The sequence below is a fragment of the Vigna umbellata genome, chromosome 8 (assembly GCF_029865625.1).
Source record: "Vigna umbellata cultivar VRB3 chromosome 8, Vumbellata_1.0, whole genome shotgun sequence".
NCBI classification, from domain to species: domain Eukaryota; kingdom Viridiplantae; phylum Streptophyta; class Magnoliopsida; order Fabales; family Fabaceae; genus Vigna; species Vigna umbellata.
The window spans coordinates 45,924,614-45,944,093 of record NC_142172.1 but is presented as its reverse complement, the minus strand read 5'-3'; the positions used below and the strand labels follow the sequence as shown (position 1 = coordinate 45,944,093).

The 19,480-nt window shown below is 36.1% G+C and overlaps 2 protein-coding genes across 2 annotated transcripts; both read right to left on the bottom strand.

Moving 5' to 3' along the window:
* Positions 1–60: 60 nt before the first annotated feature.
* LOC124822547 (2-oxoglutarate and iron-dependent oxygenase domain-containing protein CP2-like) lies at positions 61–10,863 on the bottom strand. The gene is made up of 9 exons (XM_088097701.1): positions 10,554–10,863; positions 9,697–9,744; positions 9,254–9,430; positions 9,021–9,171; positions 8,822–8,908; positions 1,042–1,166; positions 618–736; positions 332–443; positions 61–226 (listed from the first exon to the last, which is right to left on the bottom strand). Exons 1-9 carry the CDS (start codon positions 10,833–10,835, stop codon positions 203–205), a joined length of 1,125 nt encoding a protein of 374 aa, XP_087953827.1. The 5' UTR covers positions 10,836–10,863; the 3' UTR covers positions 61–202.
* Positions 10,864–12,983: 2,120 nt separating this feature from the next.
* LOC124828819 (2-oxoglutarate and iron-dependent oxygenase domain-containing protein CP2-like) lies at positions 12,984–17,586 on the bottom strand. The gene is made up of 9 exons (XM_047302197.2): positions 17,085–17,586; positions 16,246–16,293; positions 15,691–15,867; positions 15,450–15,600; positions 15,252–15,338; positions 14,251–14,375; positions 13,716–13,834; positions 13,433–13,544; positions 12,984–13,337 (listed from the first exon to the last, which is right to left on the bottom strand). The coding sequence occupies exons 1-9, from the start codon at positions 17,367–17,369 to the stop codon at positions 13,302–13,304; spliced, it is 1,140 nt and encodes a 379-aa protein (XP_047158153.1). The 5' UTR covers positions 17,370–17,586; the 3' UTR covers positions 12,984–13,301.
* Positions 17,587–19,480: the final 1,894 nt, after the last annotated feature.

Below are 19,480 nucleotides of genomic sequence, written 5' to 3'. Positions count from 1 at the left end.
AGAAATGGCTTCCTTCAATCTTCAAAGTTAAGAGGTAAGATGCCAAACGAGAAACCAAAAGGAAAGAAAATAAAAAACATCCATTTACATTATGAAACGAATGCCTATAACTTTCAACTAAAATAATGTTTCATTTCGTACAAAAATCCAGAATCTACAAACTATACACGCACGATTTGCATGTGCAAGTGCACGAGACCGATTATATTTCTCTCTTCAGTAATTCCTGCAATGTGAAGACAAAGAATTTGTTTCATGGAAGATGAAAGCATTAACATTAATCTTTGTTGATCCTTTCATCTCAAAGAGCGCTATTGTTAGATAGTGTTACCTGTTGGGAGACCATAAGCGATAACCGGGCTCTCTCCTTCTTCTTGCGTTTGCATTCTCCACACCAGCTAGGAAAATCTCTCTGATATTTCTTCAACTCTCTGAAAGCCGAACTGTGACAGCAACACGAAGATTCATGCATAATGTAAATTGACAAGAACTATACTTATGATTTGCAAATTGCAATCCAAAGTTTCAAGGGGAGCAGTGTGAGAATTTTGCTGCTTCAGTGAAACAAGGGGCCATGCTATGTCAATATTTTGTAGTAAGAAAAAGTGATTACACACCTTCTACACCAGATGATTAAATTCATCCTGTTCCCAGATGTTGTAGGTCTTGCACCATGCCGTTGACGGCCAGGATGAAGAATTGCGTGTCCTGGAACATGGGAATAATTGAAGATCTCCTACAAAGATACGTTGGTGTTATTTATTTAACGAAGTAAACGTATGCATGAAATTTCTATACTTATCACCAATGTAATAATACTATTTTGTCAATATCATGTTTCTAATATTTTCCTGATGCTATTGAATTTCGGTATGAATGACATGAAATGTATAACTAGGAAAGTTATAACAAATTTGTCCATTAATGCACTTAAGAATTAAACAGTACGTTAGGATTTAAGTGCAAGGTGTGAAACTAGAGACAAATTGTTCAGCATAAATATAATTTCCCATCATGACAGTAATAAGGTAGTAAACAAACCCCTGGCTGGGCTATTGATAGTACATGTTCTTCACATCGAACACCCTGGAAGAACACTTCTCCGCCAGAAAATTCTTTTCCCAAGCAAACATTCAAGGAGACTTCTGCATCATCCACATGTAAACCTGCAAAAAGGTTGCTCTTTAGATTTCAACAAAAAATCTGGTGTCAGAAAACTCCTTACCATGCAAAGTATATGGGATGGTCGTATTCAAAGAGACTATTTCCAAATTTGAACCCTTGACCAACCCACGGGTTACTGTTTAATTTTAAAGTACACAAGTTGATACGTTTAAATTTACTAAAGATAAGCCAAGATTAACCAAAGTATCATTGACAGTTAGAGTGAAAAACATACTGAGTATTTTCTGTCCTTAAACAGCAAAAAATTCACGCCGGTTTAAACAACCTACTACCAGATATATACTCTTTATACATAACTACTGACAATTATTTTCTACACATAACTGCCATAACTGTCCTTGATGATTAGTTCCTATTATTACTGCTTGCTGGAAAAATCAGCCTTGTTCCCAAGCTTGAAAGTTGGAAACTGGTTTTTCCACATTATCTATATCCACTTCAATAACAATTAATTCTCCATCTGCATTTAGGGCTTCACTATCTCCCAAGTTAATCAATTTTAATTGTTTCTCTGCAAATTGATGTAAGGGATGAAACTTTTATCCGTGCATAAAGTGTAAAACACTTGTTTTTTTTTTCTTTTCCATCAATAATTGGTATTTTAAGTGTCACACACCTCTATTGATCTCTGCTGAATTTTATGGTTCGCACTTTGTTCTTCTACCCAAGAATGCTACAGATGATAAGTTCCTTTTGTTTTGGTCAGATTGATTGATATTTGAGTTTGACCATGGACTGAAACAATTCTGGCTTCCAATCACCGTTGCAGTCACCTCAACATTAGTAACAACAATAATTATTCTTATATCACTTTAAGGATCATACAACCATTTTTTGTACTAGAAGATCCCATTTTCGCATACCAACTTGCACTCCCTGGTCCAAATACAAGTGCAGTTGTTTCTACCTCTATACTTTGTGCATACTGCATTTACTTAAACTTTTGTTTGGGTTGAGAAGTTTGCACCCGGTATTTAATTTCAGGATGCAAACCACCCTAAAAGATAACCCAAATATTGTTCTTCAAGTAAATGATTAACTTGTCTAAAAATTTATATTTTAACCTAACTTAACTCTATAAAACCAACTTTTAAGGTGAGCTTGCCACCTCATCTATATATTTTACTTTTAGTCATACCACTAGTTGATGTAAATCTAATCCTTTGACGTTGCAATTAAGGTAACCTCCAAAGAGGTGGCAAATAAAGTGGGCTAGGACTGATCCCGGTGAAGGCAACTTGCCAAAAACTTTTGATGAGAGAAATTCAAATGCTTCTCATCCATCAATCTCTCCTATTACAACAGCTAGGTCAGGGTTTTCATACGGTTGGCCCCCAGATTCTTGTCACCATTTGCTGCTTCAACTTTGCCCACATAAGTCCATCATCTATTTCTCTCAATAGATTAAACCAATGGATAATAGAACCCTTCATGCTTAAGTTTTAATCTTCACTAAGATTCTAAACTTAAGTTCTATGCCTGATGATCTGACTTTTTTCTCCTCATGCTTGTCCATCAACTTTCTCATACAAAACAAAATTTCTCAAAATTTGCCAATTTCTTGTTCAAACTGAACCCGGGCATGCAGCCCTTTCAATTTCTCTTTCAAATCAAAAGTTCTATATATCACACATGTCATGATATTTCTTTCTGCTGCTCACAAGAATTCAACCAGCAATTATTTTCTACACAAATTTGCCATAAATAATTGTCCCTATATCATTTCCTATAACTAAACTTCAGTCATTTAGATAGCTTGTTTAAGAAGGATAGGATTTTAAAATATTTATTAAAACGAAAAGTATGAATGGAATTTTATATATACTATCATTTTATTTGTTCCACTTTAAACGGCTCACAAATTATTAGAGAATATATAGTTGTAACAAAAATTTTACCCTCCCACTCCACCTCCAACCCCAAAAAAGATAAGGTATCTTCACACCATAGAAATTATTAGACAAAACAAGAACATAAGGCATTGAGGCTAAACTTGAGATTGAAAAGAAATAATTCTTCAGGCCTTAATTGATCCCTCTCATAATCTTCTATTTATAAAAATAAATTGATACAAGAGTACATGATAATTAGGGTAACCTTATTAGACACAATATAATCATGATAAATAAGGTAAATCTAGACACACTATAATCATGATAAATAAGGTAACTCTAGACACAATGTGTACCATAGGATACCTAATCCTCCAATGGTCGACCGATAACTCGGGCGACCTGGTGACAGTTAAACCAATACGAGGCCTTCTTAAAGATCGTAATACTGTGCGATCGCGTATTGTCGTCAACCAATTGGTCCTCGACAACCAAATAGTGATGTCGCGACATAACGTTCGCACAACGCACGACAAGTCGCCTATTCATGTCGACGCACAGGATGGTCGACATACAGAGCGCTATATCGTAGCATGCGGTTACAGAAGTCGCCTATTCATGTCGACGCACAGGATGGTCGACATACAAAGCGCGATATCGTAGCATGCGGTTACAGATAAGCAGTTACGCATAATCAGCTAACCAACGCCGCGAATCACGGAAGTAATTGACTCAGTATCAGCACACGATCTAGCAGTTACAACTTCTACACAGTCAAACTTCAATAACTGACCGGATTGTCAGGTAACGGTTTATTTTACTGTTTTAAATACACAGAGCACACCAGAAAAAAGGTACGTTTTTTCCCCTTTAGAGAAATTACTCTTCTTCTTGATCACTTTGAACCAAAAGATTCAGGTGACCCCTTTTCTGACTTGAGCGTCGGAGTGCCTTTGCAGGTACCCAGCCCACCTTTTCCCAAGGAACAGAACATAAAGAGAGGAAGGAAGCATTGTGACAGACAACGTAAAGAGAAGCAGTTCAGTTTTGTTAGGTTTGTATCTCGGCCTCCACATCCCTACTGAAACATTTTGGCGCCCACCGTGGGGTCCGAGATTTAACATCCCAACTACGACCACCGGAGCTATGGAAGACTTCAACACTCGTGATTTAATCCAGCAACTACAAACTCAGATCGAGGCACAAGCACAAACTATACGGGAGCAGCAGGAACTCCAGCGCAAGCAGGCGGAGGAGCTGGCGGCACTGAGGGCGCAACGCCCACCGCCAGAAGAGTCTGCCTCTAATCGGCAGGGTAATAATGGATCGAGTCACCATGGAGGACCATCTCACCCTTCTGGTGGGGGGAGGAAAGGGCCTACTTCCATGCGCCTCACCAATCTACTTCCGTTCACAGAGGCCATCATGCAAGCGCACATGCCGTACACTTGGAAGGATTAAGGCGCATGCTGTACCGTCGGAGTTGGCCAAAAACTTCCTTCAAATCCTGCAGGTGTTGTTCCACAGAATTGCTGCGAATAACCATGTCGTCGACATACACATCCATGCATCGTCCTATCTGATGATGGAAGACTTTATCCATGAGGCGTTGATAAGTGGCCCCGGCATTCTTCAATCCAAACGGCATTACTTCATAACAGTAATTAGCGCGTTCGGTGATGAAGGCGGTCTTGCTTTGATCGGGCTCGTACATGGGGATCTGGTTGTATCCCGAATAAGCGTCGAGAAAGCTCAGTATCACATGACCCGAAGCGCCATCTACCAAGCGATCAATGCTAGGTAGGGGATACGAATCTTTGGGACATGCCTTGTTGAGATCTGTGAAGTCAACACACATTCTCCACTGGTCGTTTGACTTCTTAACCATGACCACGTTCGACAGCCACGTAGTGTAGGTTAACTCCCGGATGAACTGGGCGTTCATCAACTTCTCGACCTCAACTTGAATGGCCCTGCGTTTCTCCTCCCCGAATCGTCGCTTCTTCTGGGCGACAGGTCGTGCCTCCCGGAAGATGGACAATTTGTGGGCCATGACCCCGGGATGAATTCCTGGCATGTCGGCGGCCGTCCATGCGAATAAATCTGCGTTGTTTCGCAGTATGTGCCCCAGATCGTGCTCTTCGCTAGAGGTGAGGTTTCCGCCAATGCTGGTGGTTTTAGACGCGTCGTTCGTCAAGGAAAGGAGTTTGACCTCGCCTTGCGGATGCAGACGCTCGTCGACATTGGTTCGGGGGTCCAAGTCGACTGCCGCTGCCTCGGCTCCCTTCGCCCTTCTAGTTGGAACAAAGGGGGTGACTTTTAGCCCGGCCATATAACACTGTCGGGCTGTTCGTTGATCTGCTCTCACGGTACAAATGGTACCATGCTCTGTCGGGAACTTCATGGCGAGGTGGGGAGTAGAGACGATTGCCCCAAACGCATTCAGACAAGGTCGTCTTAGCAGGGCGTTGTACGACGTATTTGCCTCGACCAACAGGAATCGAACTCTAAGTTCCGGTGCCTCCCGGCTTGTTCCGAGCCGAGTTCGCAGGTCGAGGTATCCCCTGGTATCTACTCTTTCTCCTGAGAATCCTATAATTTGTTCGTTAAATGGGGCGATGAGATCCTCAGATAGGTCCATTTTCTGAAAGGTGGACCAATACAAAATGTTGACCGACTTATCCGTGCGGGTTACCTTCAGAACTACATCAAGGATAGAGTTTCCACTAGAGCCGCGACTCTTCGCCGAAGAGATCCTTCTAGGCGAAGCCCCCAACGATCACCCCCTGGAGATGATCGACACCGCAGGCGAACGCGCAGTCCGCCTCGACGGACAGAGAGAGAACGCTCGGTCCGAGGCCGTATCGACACCATATCGGGCGGTTTCGCCGGTGGAGGTGTATCAGCTTCAGCAAGGAAGCGACATTTGAGACAGTTGAAGTCAGTTCATATGGTCGAGCGACAATCTCGGTCGATCCCCGACATCACATTCACGAACGCAGACTTCCATGTACCCGACCCTGATCATGATGATCCTATGGTCATCACAGCTAATATAGCTCGATATGATGTCAGCAAAGTCCTCGTCGATCAGGGGAGTTCGGTCAACATTTTGTATTGGTCCACCTTTCAGAAAATGGACCTATCTGAGGATCTCATCGCCCCATTTAACGAACAAATTGTAGGATTCTCAGGAGAAAGAGTAGATACCAGGGGATACCTCGACCTGCGAACTCGGCTCGGAACAAGCCGGGAGGCACCGAAACTTAGAGTTCGATTCCTGTTGATCGAGGCAAATACGTCGTACAACGCCCTGCTAGGACGACCTTGTCTGAATGCGTTTGGGGCAATCGTCTCTACTCCCCACCTCGCCATGAAGTTCCTGACAGAGCATGGTACCATTTGTACCGTGAGAGCAGATCAACGAACAGCCCGACAGTGTTATATGGCCGGGCTAAAAGTCACCCCCTTTGTTCCAACTAGAAGGGCGAAGGGAGCCGAGGCAGCGGCAGTCGACTTGGACCCCTGAACCAATGTCGACGAGCGTCTGCATCCGCAAGGCGAGGTCAAACTCCTTTCCTTGACGAACGACGCGTCTAAAACCACCAGCATTGGCGGAAACCTCACCTCTAGCGAAGAGCACGATCTGGGGCACATACTGCGAAACAACGCAGATTTATTCGCATGGACGGCCGCCGACATGCCAGGAATTCATCCCGGGGTCATGGCCCACAAATTGTCCATCTTCCGGGAGGCACGACCTGTCGCCCAGAAGAAGCGACGATTCGGGGAGGAGAAACGCAGGGCCATTCAAGTTGAGGTCGAGAAGTTGATGAACGCCCAGTTCATCCGGGAGTTAACCTACACTACGTGGCTGTCGAACGTGGTCATGGTTAAGAAGTCAAACGACCAGTGGAGAATGTGTGTTGACTTCACAGATCTCAACAAGGCATGTCCCAAAGATTCGTATCCCCTACCTAGCATTGATCGCTTGGTAGATGGCGCTTCGGGTCATGTGATACTGAGCTTTCTCGACGCTTATTCGGGATACAACTAGATCCCCATGTACGAGCCCGATCAAAGCAAGACCGCCTTCATCACCGAACGCGCTAATTACTGTTATGAAGTAATGCCGTTTGGATTGAAGAATGTCGGGGCCACTTATCAACGCCTCATGGATAAAGTCTTCCATAATCAGATAGGACGATGCATGGATGTGTATGTCGACGACATGGTTATTCGCAGCAATTCTGTGGAACAACACCTGCAGGATTTGAAGGAAGTTTTTGGCCAACTCCGACGGTACAGCATGCGCCTTAATCCTTCCAAGTGTACGGCATGTGCGCTTGCATGATGGCCTCTGTGAACGGAAGTAGATTGGTGAGGCGCATGGAAGTAGGCCCTTTCCTCCCCCCACCAGAAGGGTGAGATGGTCCTCCATGGTGACTCGATCCATTATTACCCTGCCGATTAGAGGCAGACTCTTCTGGCGGTGGGCGTTGCGCCCTCAGTGCCGCCAGCTCCTCCGCCTGCTTGCGCTGGAGTTCCTGCTGCTCCCGTATAGTTTGTGCTTGTGCCTCGATCTGAGTTTGTAGTTGCTGGATTAAATCACGAGTGTTGAAGTCTTCCATAGCTCCGGTGGTCGTAGTTGGGATGTTAAATCTCGGACCCCACGGTGGGCGCCAAAATGTTTCAGTAGGGATGTGGAGGCCGAGATACAAACCTAACAAAACTGAACTGCTTCTCTTTACGTTGTCTGTCACAATGCTTCCTTCCTCTCTTTATGTTCTGTTCCTTGGAAAAAGGTGGGCTGGGTACCTGCAAAGGCACTCCGACGCTCAAGTCAGAAAAGGGGTCACCTGAATCTTTTGGTTCAAAGTGATCAAGAAGAAGAGTAATTTCTCTCTCTTAATTTCTCTAAAGGGGAAAAAACGTACCTTTTTTCTGGTGTGCTCTGTGTATTTAAAACAGTAAAATAAACCGTTACCTGACAATCCGGTCAGTTATTGAAGTGACTGTGTAGAAGTTGTAACTGCTAGATCGTGTGCTGATACTGAGTCAATTACTTCCGTGATTCGCGGCGTTGGTTAGCTGATTATGCGTAACTGCTTATCTGTAACCGCATGCTACGATATCGCGCTCTGTATGTCGACCATCCTGTGCGTCGACATGAATAGGCGACTTCTGTAACCGCATGCTACGATATAGCGCTCTGTATGTCGACCATCCTGTGCGTCGACATGAATAGGCGACTTGTCGTGCGTTGTGCGAACGTTATGTCGCGACATCACTATTTGGTTGTCGAGGACCAATTGGTTGACGACAATACGCGATCGCACAGCATTACGATCTTTAAGAAGGCCTCATATTGGTTTAACTGTCACCAGGTCGCCCGAGTTACCGGTCGACCATTGGAGGATTAGGTATCCTATGGTACACAATGTAATCATGGGTAACCTTAAACACACTATAATCAAATCCTAGACACAATATAATCATGATAAATAGGATAAATATTCTAACCGCTAACAAGGTAACAAAACTAAATATCTCAGTATTTGAGACAATCTGAAAAATCTAATGCACTTTTTCTTCATATCCTTTAGTTATAGTCATACAAGAATCAAAATCTATAAGATTCCAGGTAAATAAACGCATATTCCATCATGTGTATGATTAGAGAAGAATAGCATAAAAACATATATAGACATGCTTGAAACATTAAACTCCGATTAGGTTCAAAAAAATATTACAGATTGCATCTACAAAGCAGCGACCAAATTCAACAAGTTGGAGAAACCTACCAAGTTCAAGGTCTTTACTGATTCCGTATTCAACAACAAAACCGTGGTGAGAGTCCAGCGAGGATCCACCAAATTCACTGTAGAAAACTACAAAAAAAACGTTCAAATTGCAAAAGTGAATCCACGTCATTATATCAGTTTCCTCATCTCAGTCGTCATTTTCTAATTTATTCTCGTTAAGAAAAATAAACAAAAAAACCTCGTGATATGGGATGTATGATATCACTCATAAATCTGTCAAGCATGGTTTCCAGCCCAAAATCTTCTAGAACAACACCATGTTTATTCATAGTACTAGGGCGCATGATTCTGAGTTTGGTACCACGAACCCATCTTTCAAAACTATCCACCTAATTAATCAGAACTTGATAAGAACATGAAATAGTAACATGGATAAAATTATATAGCATGAAAAGGAAAGAAATGTGATACCTCAGACATCAGTTTTTTACAAAATTGGGGTTGAAGCATTTCAAATGTATAAATTCCTGCACTAGGTTCAGCCATTATACTTCTAAAACTTGCTTCGGTGTTTTCTTTAATTGCTCTGAGAAATGATGGCGTGAAAAAGTTCTCAGCATCCATAGTATATATCTCCCTATGTAATGGCTATAAGAAAGTCAATAACCAGTAAGATCGAGCAATATTGAAAAATCATGCTACATACAGAAACGAGAAAGTATAACTGTTTCCGTGGAGAAATTTCTAATGACATGCTCATTCAAAATTCTCACAGACAAGTACCAAATAAAATATCTCACCTGTTCAAAGTGTAGTATAAATTGCTCCCACAATTTTAGAAAGAATCACAAAAAGAAACCATAAAAATATTCAATTCACCAATGATGTCATTTCCATATCCATTGAAAACTTACTGGATAATTTAATATGATCTTCAGCCTGTACTCCCTCAGCTTTTGAATCTGTTCAATCCAACATAAAATAACAAAAAATCAAAGAGTGAACGATAAAACCAAGCCAGAGAAAAAAATAACACTAAAGAACAAAAGAAACACCTCTCCTCTGCCATCCCAAGAATAACTCGATATAAACAAAACAAACAAATACCATGTTCACCTATCATCACCTTTTTAGGCTAACTAGTAAATTTGTAATGCCAGAAACCAAATAGCACATGTCATGATATCTTCTAACACAACTGCGGACAGAAATCCATATTATTTAGACTTCCAGACTAGAGAAAGTTAAGCTTCTGTAAAACCAGTTACCATGCATAGCAGATGTATCATTTTCAGAACAGGCACAAGGGAGTACTGCCAGTTCCAACAAGCAAGACAGCTCGCCAATAAAATATAAGAATGGCATTATTCCAAGAACTATCGATTCAAGACTAATACAAGAATGATTTGGAACCATAAATTGAAAGAAAGACCAACTTGTTAATCAAACAGACATAGCCATCTTCAAATCATGTATCGCAGCAGTCTAAAGTACAGAATCATCTAAATTGTTTGCCAACAATCAGGCGAAGCAAAATTAAACAAGGCTTTCTGAAACAACCTAAATTCCTATTCTCCCGATTTCCAAATAGGAAAAAAAAAAACAAGGCTTTCTGAAACAAAACATCAAAGAAGGCCAGGCACCAACAAGGCAACACAAACAAACGAGACCTTCGATCGAGGGTAAAATAAAAATGAAATTTTGATTGAAAAAACATAAAGGGCACCGTATGTGGGGGCACTATAATTGTTATGGTGACAGTGACACCCACCCGATTGCGGTCATTCTCGGGGAAATAGCGAAGCAGAATGTTCCTCATATACCGAACCTTAACCTCACGTGACAGGTTGAGGACGTGAGGAGGCAAATACTGCTCCAGTGAGCCGAAGACGTGAGGATTGAAATCCAGTTGAAGGTCCTCATAGTTTTCAGACTTGTGATCTCGCTTGGGGCTTACGCAGAGCCTATCGGAATTCAAATTTACCACTCTCGCTGTCACATGTCCACCGGAGGGTCGAGGTTGCTGTGGGACACTGTGCTGGTTCTGCGACATCACGCTGTTTTCAGTGAGAAAATCATGGAAACGGGTGATGCATATATATATATATATATATATATATATATATATATATATATATATATATATATATATATATATATATATATATATATATAATTATATATATATATATATATATATAATTATAAATATAACATTAGATAAAATAAATTTTAGTTATTGAAATAAAAGATATTATAAATAATATTGTGTAAATAATATTATGAATAGTTATTCAAATTTGACAAAATACTTACTAAAATAATAAAAGAGTAAATTATTTTTTTATAATGAGTAATTATTTGAATTTAAAAAGTAGTTACTAAAATGATAAAACTAAAAATATTTTTTTTATTATGAATAATTATTTAAATTTAGAAAATAGTCATTAAAAGCGTAAAATTAAAAAAAGAAAACAAAAAACATTAAGTAGGTGTATTTTCTTTATATATGGTCACATCTTACGTGTAATTGTGTCTACTTTTTTTTATTTTATGATAATCAAAATAATAAAATTATTGTTAATGTTATTATTATATCTATAAAATTTAATATTAATATTATTTATAATTTTATTATAAATAGTTTTTATTTATTTTGTAGGTAATTTTTCAATTAAAAAATGTTAAGTTTAAAAAGTATCAAATAAAAAAAATTAAAATTCCAAGAAACCAAAGCTTAAATAGTAAAGTTGGTAAAATAATTATTTAAATTTATAAAAAATTATTAAATAAAATAATTAAAAAATAAGTATGGTCACCAAAAAGGGAAATTTCCTATATAAATATAGAAAGATAGATATAGATATTGATACATACTAGTGAAAACATATCGCATATGTTTTCACATTTTGAAGATAGTAAAAAATAATAAATTTATTATTATTATTATCATAATTATAAATTTAATATATAAATAATCTTTATAATTTTATTATAGTGTTTTTATTTTATAAGGAATTTAAAATGTTTAAATTTTAAAAAATTGTCATTTAAAAGATAAATTTGGTAAAATATTTATTTTACTGTAAAAAATTTATTTAAAGAATAAAATTGGAAAATAAAATGTGAAAAACGAAAAAGTGAAATTTTTATATATACTATCGAATAGACACTATTTGTCCGTGTTTGCAATTTTTTAAATATTTATTATGAACAAAGCATAATATTTATTTGTATGCATATATTTTAAAAAATATATATTAATTTTCTTAAAAAGTATATTATATCTTTCAATGATTTTTTTTAATTCCTATGAACCACATCATACATAATTTTTTCAATTTTAAAAAACTAAAAACAAAAATTAATGTAATGTATGACACATTAATAATATATAATGCAATATAAAGGATTAAATAAATAATCAAAATTTTGCAAATGTGTGACAATAAAATATTTGCTTCTTAAACAATTTTATTTTATTATTTTATTTATTTTTATGGTGACAAATATCATTTTTTACTAATATTAAAATTGTGTTGTATTCTTATATTTTTACTATGTTTTACATTTTCTTAATATTAAATCTTTATTTTATAGAATTGTCTAATGATTTTATCATATTAAGATAAATTATATTTAAAATTTTCATTAATAAATTTTTATTATGGTTTTGTTACGCTCTTTTAAGGAATTCTAAAAGTGGATTCCAAAACTTTGATTCTTTCATAATTTTTTTTTGGAGTTTATTCATCTATTCTTTAACATTATAATAAACTTTTAAAATTTAGTGAAAACATATATTATTATTATCATTATTTATTATTATCATTATTTATTATTATTATTATTATTATTAGGTTTAAATATTAATTGAAAGTGTAATTGAATAGTAAGATTATATAATTTTATATTAAATATCTATTCTTAGTATTTATTATATGTTTTCTCAATATTAAAAGTAACAAATATTTCACTCTACTTGATGTATAATAATATTTATTATTAAAATAGTAAAATTATTAAATAAAATTACATACGAAATCATAATAAAATAATTTATTATGGTGACCAATATATTTAAAATTACCATCATGTTCATTATTTAAATTAGAAAAGTAATGTAACTCTAATGGCTTGAAATCATTGTCAAGCCTTCACAACCTTACGAAACCTTTGCAAGTAACACAATGACATAAGCAAAAGCAAAGGTTGTAAACCTTCGAGAAGTCTTTGTAAAATCTGATAAAAGAATTCAATTGGAAAAAGTTTCACTCTCGGAAATTTCATTGTATAAATTGGGCTCCTTTTATAAGAAACAGTGAGCTCTTGAAATGAACCTCTCTCCTATTAAACTATAACTATTTTCCTCTTTGGTTCATGTAACCCTATGAAATGGATGCCTATTACTTTCAACATGAAGTACATTTCATTTCGTTACAGATAATCCATAACTTAGAGACAGTAAAGAAGCTCAGAGGTGAGAATCAACTATACAATATGATTTGCATGTGCAACTTCACGAGGCCGATTGCATTTCCCTCTTCATTAATTCCTGCAACGTGAAGAAACAGAATTGCAACATCAACAATAACATTAATCTTATATGACCCTTCAATCTCAAAGGTGGTTATTGTCAATCAGTGTTACCTGTTGGGTGGCCATAACTAGCAAGCGCTCTTTCTCCTTCTTCTTTCGTTTGCATTCTTCACACCAGCTAGAGAAATCTCTCCGATATTTCTTCAACTCTCTAAAAGCCGAACTGCATGATAGCATGAAGGTTCATGCATATGAAGTTGACCAGAACTATGCTTAAAAAATTTCCAATCTAAAGTCACATGGGGAAGTGTGTGAAAAATTTGCTGCCTCAGTGAAACAAGGGGTGTGCTGTGTTAATTTCCATCTACACCAGAGAATGAAAAGATGCAAATACCTTCTACACCAGAGAATTAAGTTTATCCGATTCCCAGATGTTGTAGGTCTAGCACCATGCCGATGACGACCTGGATGAAGAATTGCATGTCCTGGAACATGGTAGTAATCGAAGTTCTCCTACATACATATGTTTGGTGTTATATATTTAACAAAGTAAAGATGTTCATAGGAAATTTGTATACTTGTAACTAATGTCACAACTTTTGGTCAATATCATGTTCTAATATTGCCATAATGTTATTCAATTTCAGGATGAACGATATGAAACGTACAACTCAGAAATTTAGTGTTTTTCAATTAATGCACTGTGGAAATAAATTGCTGGGTATGAGACTGGAGTCTCACATTAGAAGTATGTTGTTATATCAAGGAACCAGGGATACGGAACCATCCAGAATAGTGGAAGGGTATGAATAATGAACTGGTGGGTAATACCTCTTTAAAGTTTAAAACAGAAATCAGATGCATGCTGGAGATCAATGAAGTTAAATATAAATTATTCAGCTTAAATAAGAGTAAGGTAGTAAGCATACCACTGGTTGGATATCTGAATTTACATGTTCATCACATCGAACACCCCGGAAGAACAGTTCTCCACCAGAAAATTTGTCCCCCAAGCAAATATTTAAGGAGACTTCTGAATCGTCGACATGGAAGCCTGGAAAACAATTTTCACTTTAGATTTCATCAAAATCACATAAAGCTAATTTGTTGGGAACAGGCAACACAAAGCATGCAAGATACACTTGTATACTATACAAAACATGGAAGCATCTAAAGTAGGCAATATAAGAGGAGAAAGATCTAGCATAGAATTGAATTCATGAGAGAAAGTATCTAATAGTCATGGTTTGGGATGGTACATTTAAATTTAACACGAGATAAGCCTCAATGACAAAGGTATCAATCATAGTTAGAGTGAACTTGAATTAACTGCATCTCCATAATAAACTATAGCAAACTTCAGTTATTTTAGAAGGAAGATTTGGGAGGGAAATAAGGAGGGAGGGGGGTTGAAGTTTTCATTTTGAATTGACAGTCACAACGTATTTATTGAAATGGACAAGGGTTGACTGGAATCTCATGATAAACTATCATTTTACCTTCCATTCTGAAAAACTGTTGAATTAGCGAATCTATACACGTAATGAAAAGTTTACCCTCCAAAATCATTCATCCCAAATATCTTTAGGGGAAAGATAAGGCACCCTACTACACAGAAAAAGAATACAAAACGGGCATATATGGCATTGCGGCTGAAAAATATAAAACCTGAATATCTCGGTATTTCAAACAATCTGAAATCTAATCCATGTTTTTCTTTCTTATCCTTTTTGTATGGCCAAATAAAAGAATAAAAATCAGCAAGATGAAAGGTAATGTGTATACCATAAAGAAAATTTTCAAGTATATTAACATAAAACTATAAATAGATTTGCTTGAAACATTAAACTCCATTTAGGTTCAAAACATCTATTACAGATCCCAGACAATACCATATGGACAAAGCAGCGACCTAAATTTGACAACCTACCAAGTTCCACATCCCTATTGATTCCATATTCAACAACAAACCCATGATGAGAGTCCAGTGAGGATCCACCAATTTCAGAGTAGAAAACTACAAAAGAAAAATATCAAATTGCAAAGTTAGTCAACATTAGTTATAATAGTTCCTTCATCTCAGTCATACTTGAGTAATCCATTCTCATTAAGAAAAATAAAAAATAACCTCGGGACATAGGACGTATGAAATCACTCATCAATCTGTCAAGCATGGCTTCCAAGCCAAAATCATCAAGTACGGCACCATATTGATTCATTATATTAGGTCGCATGATTCTGAACTTGGTAGCATGGACCCATCTCTCAAAATGATCCACCTAAATAATCAGAACTTGATAAGAACATACATTGATAGAGAACGGATAAAATTATATATGCATGAAAAGCAAAGCAAAAAATTGTAATACCTCAGATACTAGCATTTCACAGAATCGTGGTTGAAGCATTTCAAAAGTATAAATTCCTTTACAGGGTTCTGCCATTATACTTCTAAAACTCTCTTCTGTATTTTCTTTAATTGCTCTGAGAAATGATGGTGTGAAAAATTTCTCAGCATCCATACTATATATCTCCCTGTGCAGAGGCTACAATCAAAAGTGAATAACCAGTGAGATTGAGCATGATCAGAACATACAAAAAGGAGACAGGATGACTGTTCTTGTTTCACAAAATTCAAATGTTAACAAGTGCTTTTTTACTGGCATTTCAGGTCTCTCTGGCTCTGATTGAAATTCACGTCCACAAGGGTCCAAGTTCAAATGTCGTTAACAGCAAGAACACATGCAGATTCCAAATTCTCTCAGATAATAGGTACCAACTAAAGTGTCACCCTAAGTCTAAGAAAAATGATCCCATCAACAGCATCTCCCACAATTTCCAAGAGAATCATAAAATGAAACCATCTAAATTTTCAATTCGCAAACGAACAAAACCACCATTTTGACATTGAATAGAAAACTTACTGGATAGTTCAACATGATCTTTTGCCTGTATTCCTTGTGCTTTTGAATCTGTTCAATCCAAGAAAGAATACCAAACTCAAAAACTCAAGAGTGAACAACAAAACCAAGCCAAAAACAAAATATACCAGGAAAAAATAAAATAAAACAAAAACATCTTCATTATCATACTAAGAATTGGTCTCATTTATCTCACCTATTTAGGTTAACAAGTATTTTAACAGAAATGGTAAGTCAATAAATTTTCTAAGACAAGTGCAGACAGAAATCCCTATCATGTAGAATTCTACACTTGAGAATGATAAGCTTACAGAGAAAACCCGCTAATTACACAGCAGATGTATCATTTTTCAAAATAGGCACAGGCAAGTACTTCCGACGGACAAAAGAGAATGCCAATGAAAGAAAAGATTGGCATTTTTCCTAAGAACTAAGAAGACAAGACTATAAACATAAATGATTAGGAACCACATCTTTGATGAAAGACCAACTTGTTAAACAAACATCGTCATCTTCACAACATGCACCCGCATTGAGCAATCAAAATATAGAATCATCCAAATTGTGTGCTGCCAATCAGGAAAGACAATATGTAACACAATTCAAATATATATTTTTCCCAATTCCCATCAAAATTTTCCCAAACCAATCGACAATGCAAAAAAGACCCTATTGACCAAGGGCAACATCAAAATGAAATTTTAATTCAAGAAACGAAAAAATTCAGCGCTTCCAAACTCCAACGCCCATCTGGGCCCTTCAGCCCACCATCATTTTTCAAACACAGTGAAGTCAACAAAAAAATTGAAAGCACAAAAGTCCAAAATTGTAGTGGCACCCACCCGAATGCGCTCACTCTCGGGCAAATATCGAAGCAAAATGTTCCTCATGTACTGAACCTTAACCTCGCGTGTGAGGTTGAGCATGTGGGGAGGCAAATACTGCTCCAAAGAGCTAAACACAAGAGGGTTGAACTCTAATTGAAGGTCCTCATAGTTTTCAGACTTGTGATCTCGCTTGGGGCTTATGCAGAGGCTGTCTGAACCTCCAACTCCCACGTATACATTGGAAGGACGAGGTTGTTGTGGGGCACTTCGCTCCAAAGAAACATTCTTGTTCTGAGACATGACGGTGTTTAGCAGAGAGGGAGAGAATGAAAGAAGAAAACTGAAAAGGGTAATTTGTTGTGTGACTTGAGAGAAGGCGTTGAAGGGGGTTGAGTGTGAGAGTGAGAGTGAGGGTGGTGATGTGCTCACTGCCCTTCAATTCATCGTGTCTCTCTGGTTTTGGTGGGTTTCTGAGCTCTAGTGGTTTTTCTGTGACGTTATAAGAAAACATCCGATGTCTCTTAGCAAAATAATCTTTGCATTTATAGGATTTACTATTTTTTTTTCTTTTACCTGTTTTTGTACTTTAGTCCCTATTCAGTTTTCTTTTATTTGTTATACTTTTAAAAAATTTATTCCTAACATTTTTTATCACATCCGTCAAAACACACACTAAAGTATCCTTAACAAAATCTTTTTACATTCATTAAAGTTATGAAAACTTTGTTTAATCAACGGTATTGCTGCAGCAGATGACATAGTTGTGTGTATAAACAATATTGTTTGAGAAAAATAATTATGTTTTAAATTGTACAAAATACTTTAAATATTTATAAAAAAATAGAGTAAATACTAAACGTAGCAACATTACATATAACACCAAAAACGTCATAAACATTAACATTTGAGTGAACTTTTTGTATGAAGTATGAATACCTAACATTACTGTTATTATTTGTGATAGAAATAGATGTGTTTTCCTACTGACAATTTTATCACGTTAAAATGTATATAATATTATGTTTTTTATACTTTCTTTATTTGTATGAATAATATTATATATATATATATATATATATATATATATATATATATTTTGTAAGATCCGAGAAAAATATAGAATTTATAAATAAGATTTGAGTATGTTTAATTAAAATCTACTTGAGTTCATAAGTGTATCTAAGTTGGTGTGCAAGTCAGTAAAACATAAAATTCTATGTTATTTATATATTTTGTTGATATAAGTGTACACATGTTATTGTATGATTGTAAATTTGTTATGTGTTATATTTTTAATGTTATGTGTTAGCTTGTTGGTAGAGATGATTGTTTAGGATTGAATTACTTTGAGTTCAAATCCTAAAGAAAGGTTTATGTGAAACCTTTGTTTGATTTTATTTATATTTTCTTAAGGACAAGAATGTCCTTTCCATTTCTGTAATTGGGGTGCAAATATTAAAAATAGGGGTATAGGAAGTAAAGGCTTGCAATTGAAATTAAATAAAATGAAAAATAAAAGTTTAGAATATAGGTTTAGATGTTTAGGGAAGCACTGTGTAGGATGTTACCGTATAATAGAATTTAATTAAAAGTAAAATAAAATAAAAAGAGATTTATTAAAGGATAGTTATGTTTCCTTTTTCTTTCTAATTTTTTTTGGAGTAGAGAACATTTTAAGAAGGCATATCAGTAAAATTTAAGATTTAAGATTGACATTTAATTAAGCAAATTAGGGTTATGATTCCTCTCTAATGGTAATGAGACATAAATTAAGAATTTAGGTTTTTATTTCATTATAATTAAGAATTGGAATTTCCTCCTTATTATAATTAGGAAATTAGGGTTCTTAATTGTCATTTTCTGAACCGTGATTAAAATTCACTATATGTACAACAATCAATTAAAACTCGTTCCAACATCAATCAAAATTCTCTATATACCTAAGTTTTAACATCAATCAAAATTTCCTATATACAACAATCAATTAAAATTGAGCATGTGTGTCTGTGTGTGTGGGTATGTGTGTGTCTGTGTGTAATGTTAGCTTATTAGTATTATTATTAATTCGTTGATTTAATATTTTGATTGGATTGTTGATTAATCTATTTTTACGGTACTCTTCATAAAGGATAATTTTATCAATTTTCAAACAACTTTTTCACGAATTTAGTTTAATCTACATCTAAAAACAAGTGCTAATTCTGTTTAAATAAAATAATAAGTAATTAATTTTAAGAAATAAGTTATTTCTAAACCTACATTAGCTTGACCAGCTTTAAGAAGATTCATACAGTAAATTTGAAAGTTGGGAGTTCGATTGCACTTAAAAAATGGTAAAAATATATACCTTTAAATAAATGTTATATAAATTGGATCTTAGGTATGATTTTTTATAATTATAAAACGTATGA

Excerpts from the sequence above, each read along its gene's own strand:
- LOC124822547 (XM_088097701.1), bottom strand. The coding sequence starts at position 10,835 with ATGTCGCAGAACCAGCACAGTGTCCCACAGCAACCTCGACCCTCCGGT. Across the intron at positions 8,909-9,020 it reads CATACATCCCATATCACGAG|TTTTCTACAGTGAATTTGGT; the intron begins GTTTTTTTGTTT and ends TTTTTTTTGTAG. Across the intron at positions 1,167-8,821 it reads CAGTAAAGACCTTGAACTTG|GTTTACATGTGGATGATGCA; the intron begins GTAGGTTTCTCC and ends ACCTTTTTGCAG.
- LOC124828819 (XM_047302197.2), bottom strand. The coding sequence starts at position 17,369 with ATGTCTCAGAACAAGAATGTTTCTTTGGAGCGAAGTGCCCCACAACAA. Across the intron at positions 16,294-17,084 it reads CCGAGAGTGAGCGCATTCGG|ATTCAAAAGCACAAGGAATA; the intron begins GTGGGTGCCACT and ends TGGATTGAACAG. Across the intron at positions 13,835-14,250 it reads ATTCAGATATCCAACCAGTG|GAGAACTTCGATTACTACCA; the intron begins GTATGCTTACTA and ends ATATGTATGTAG.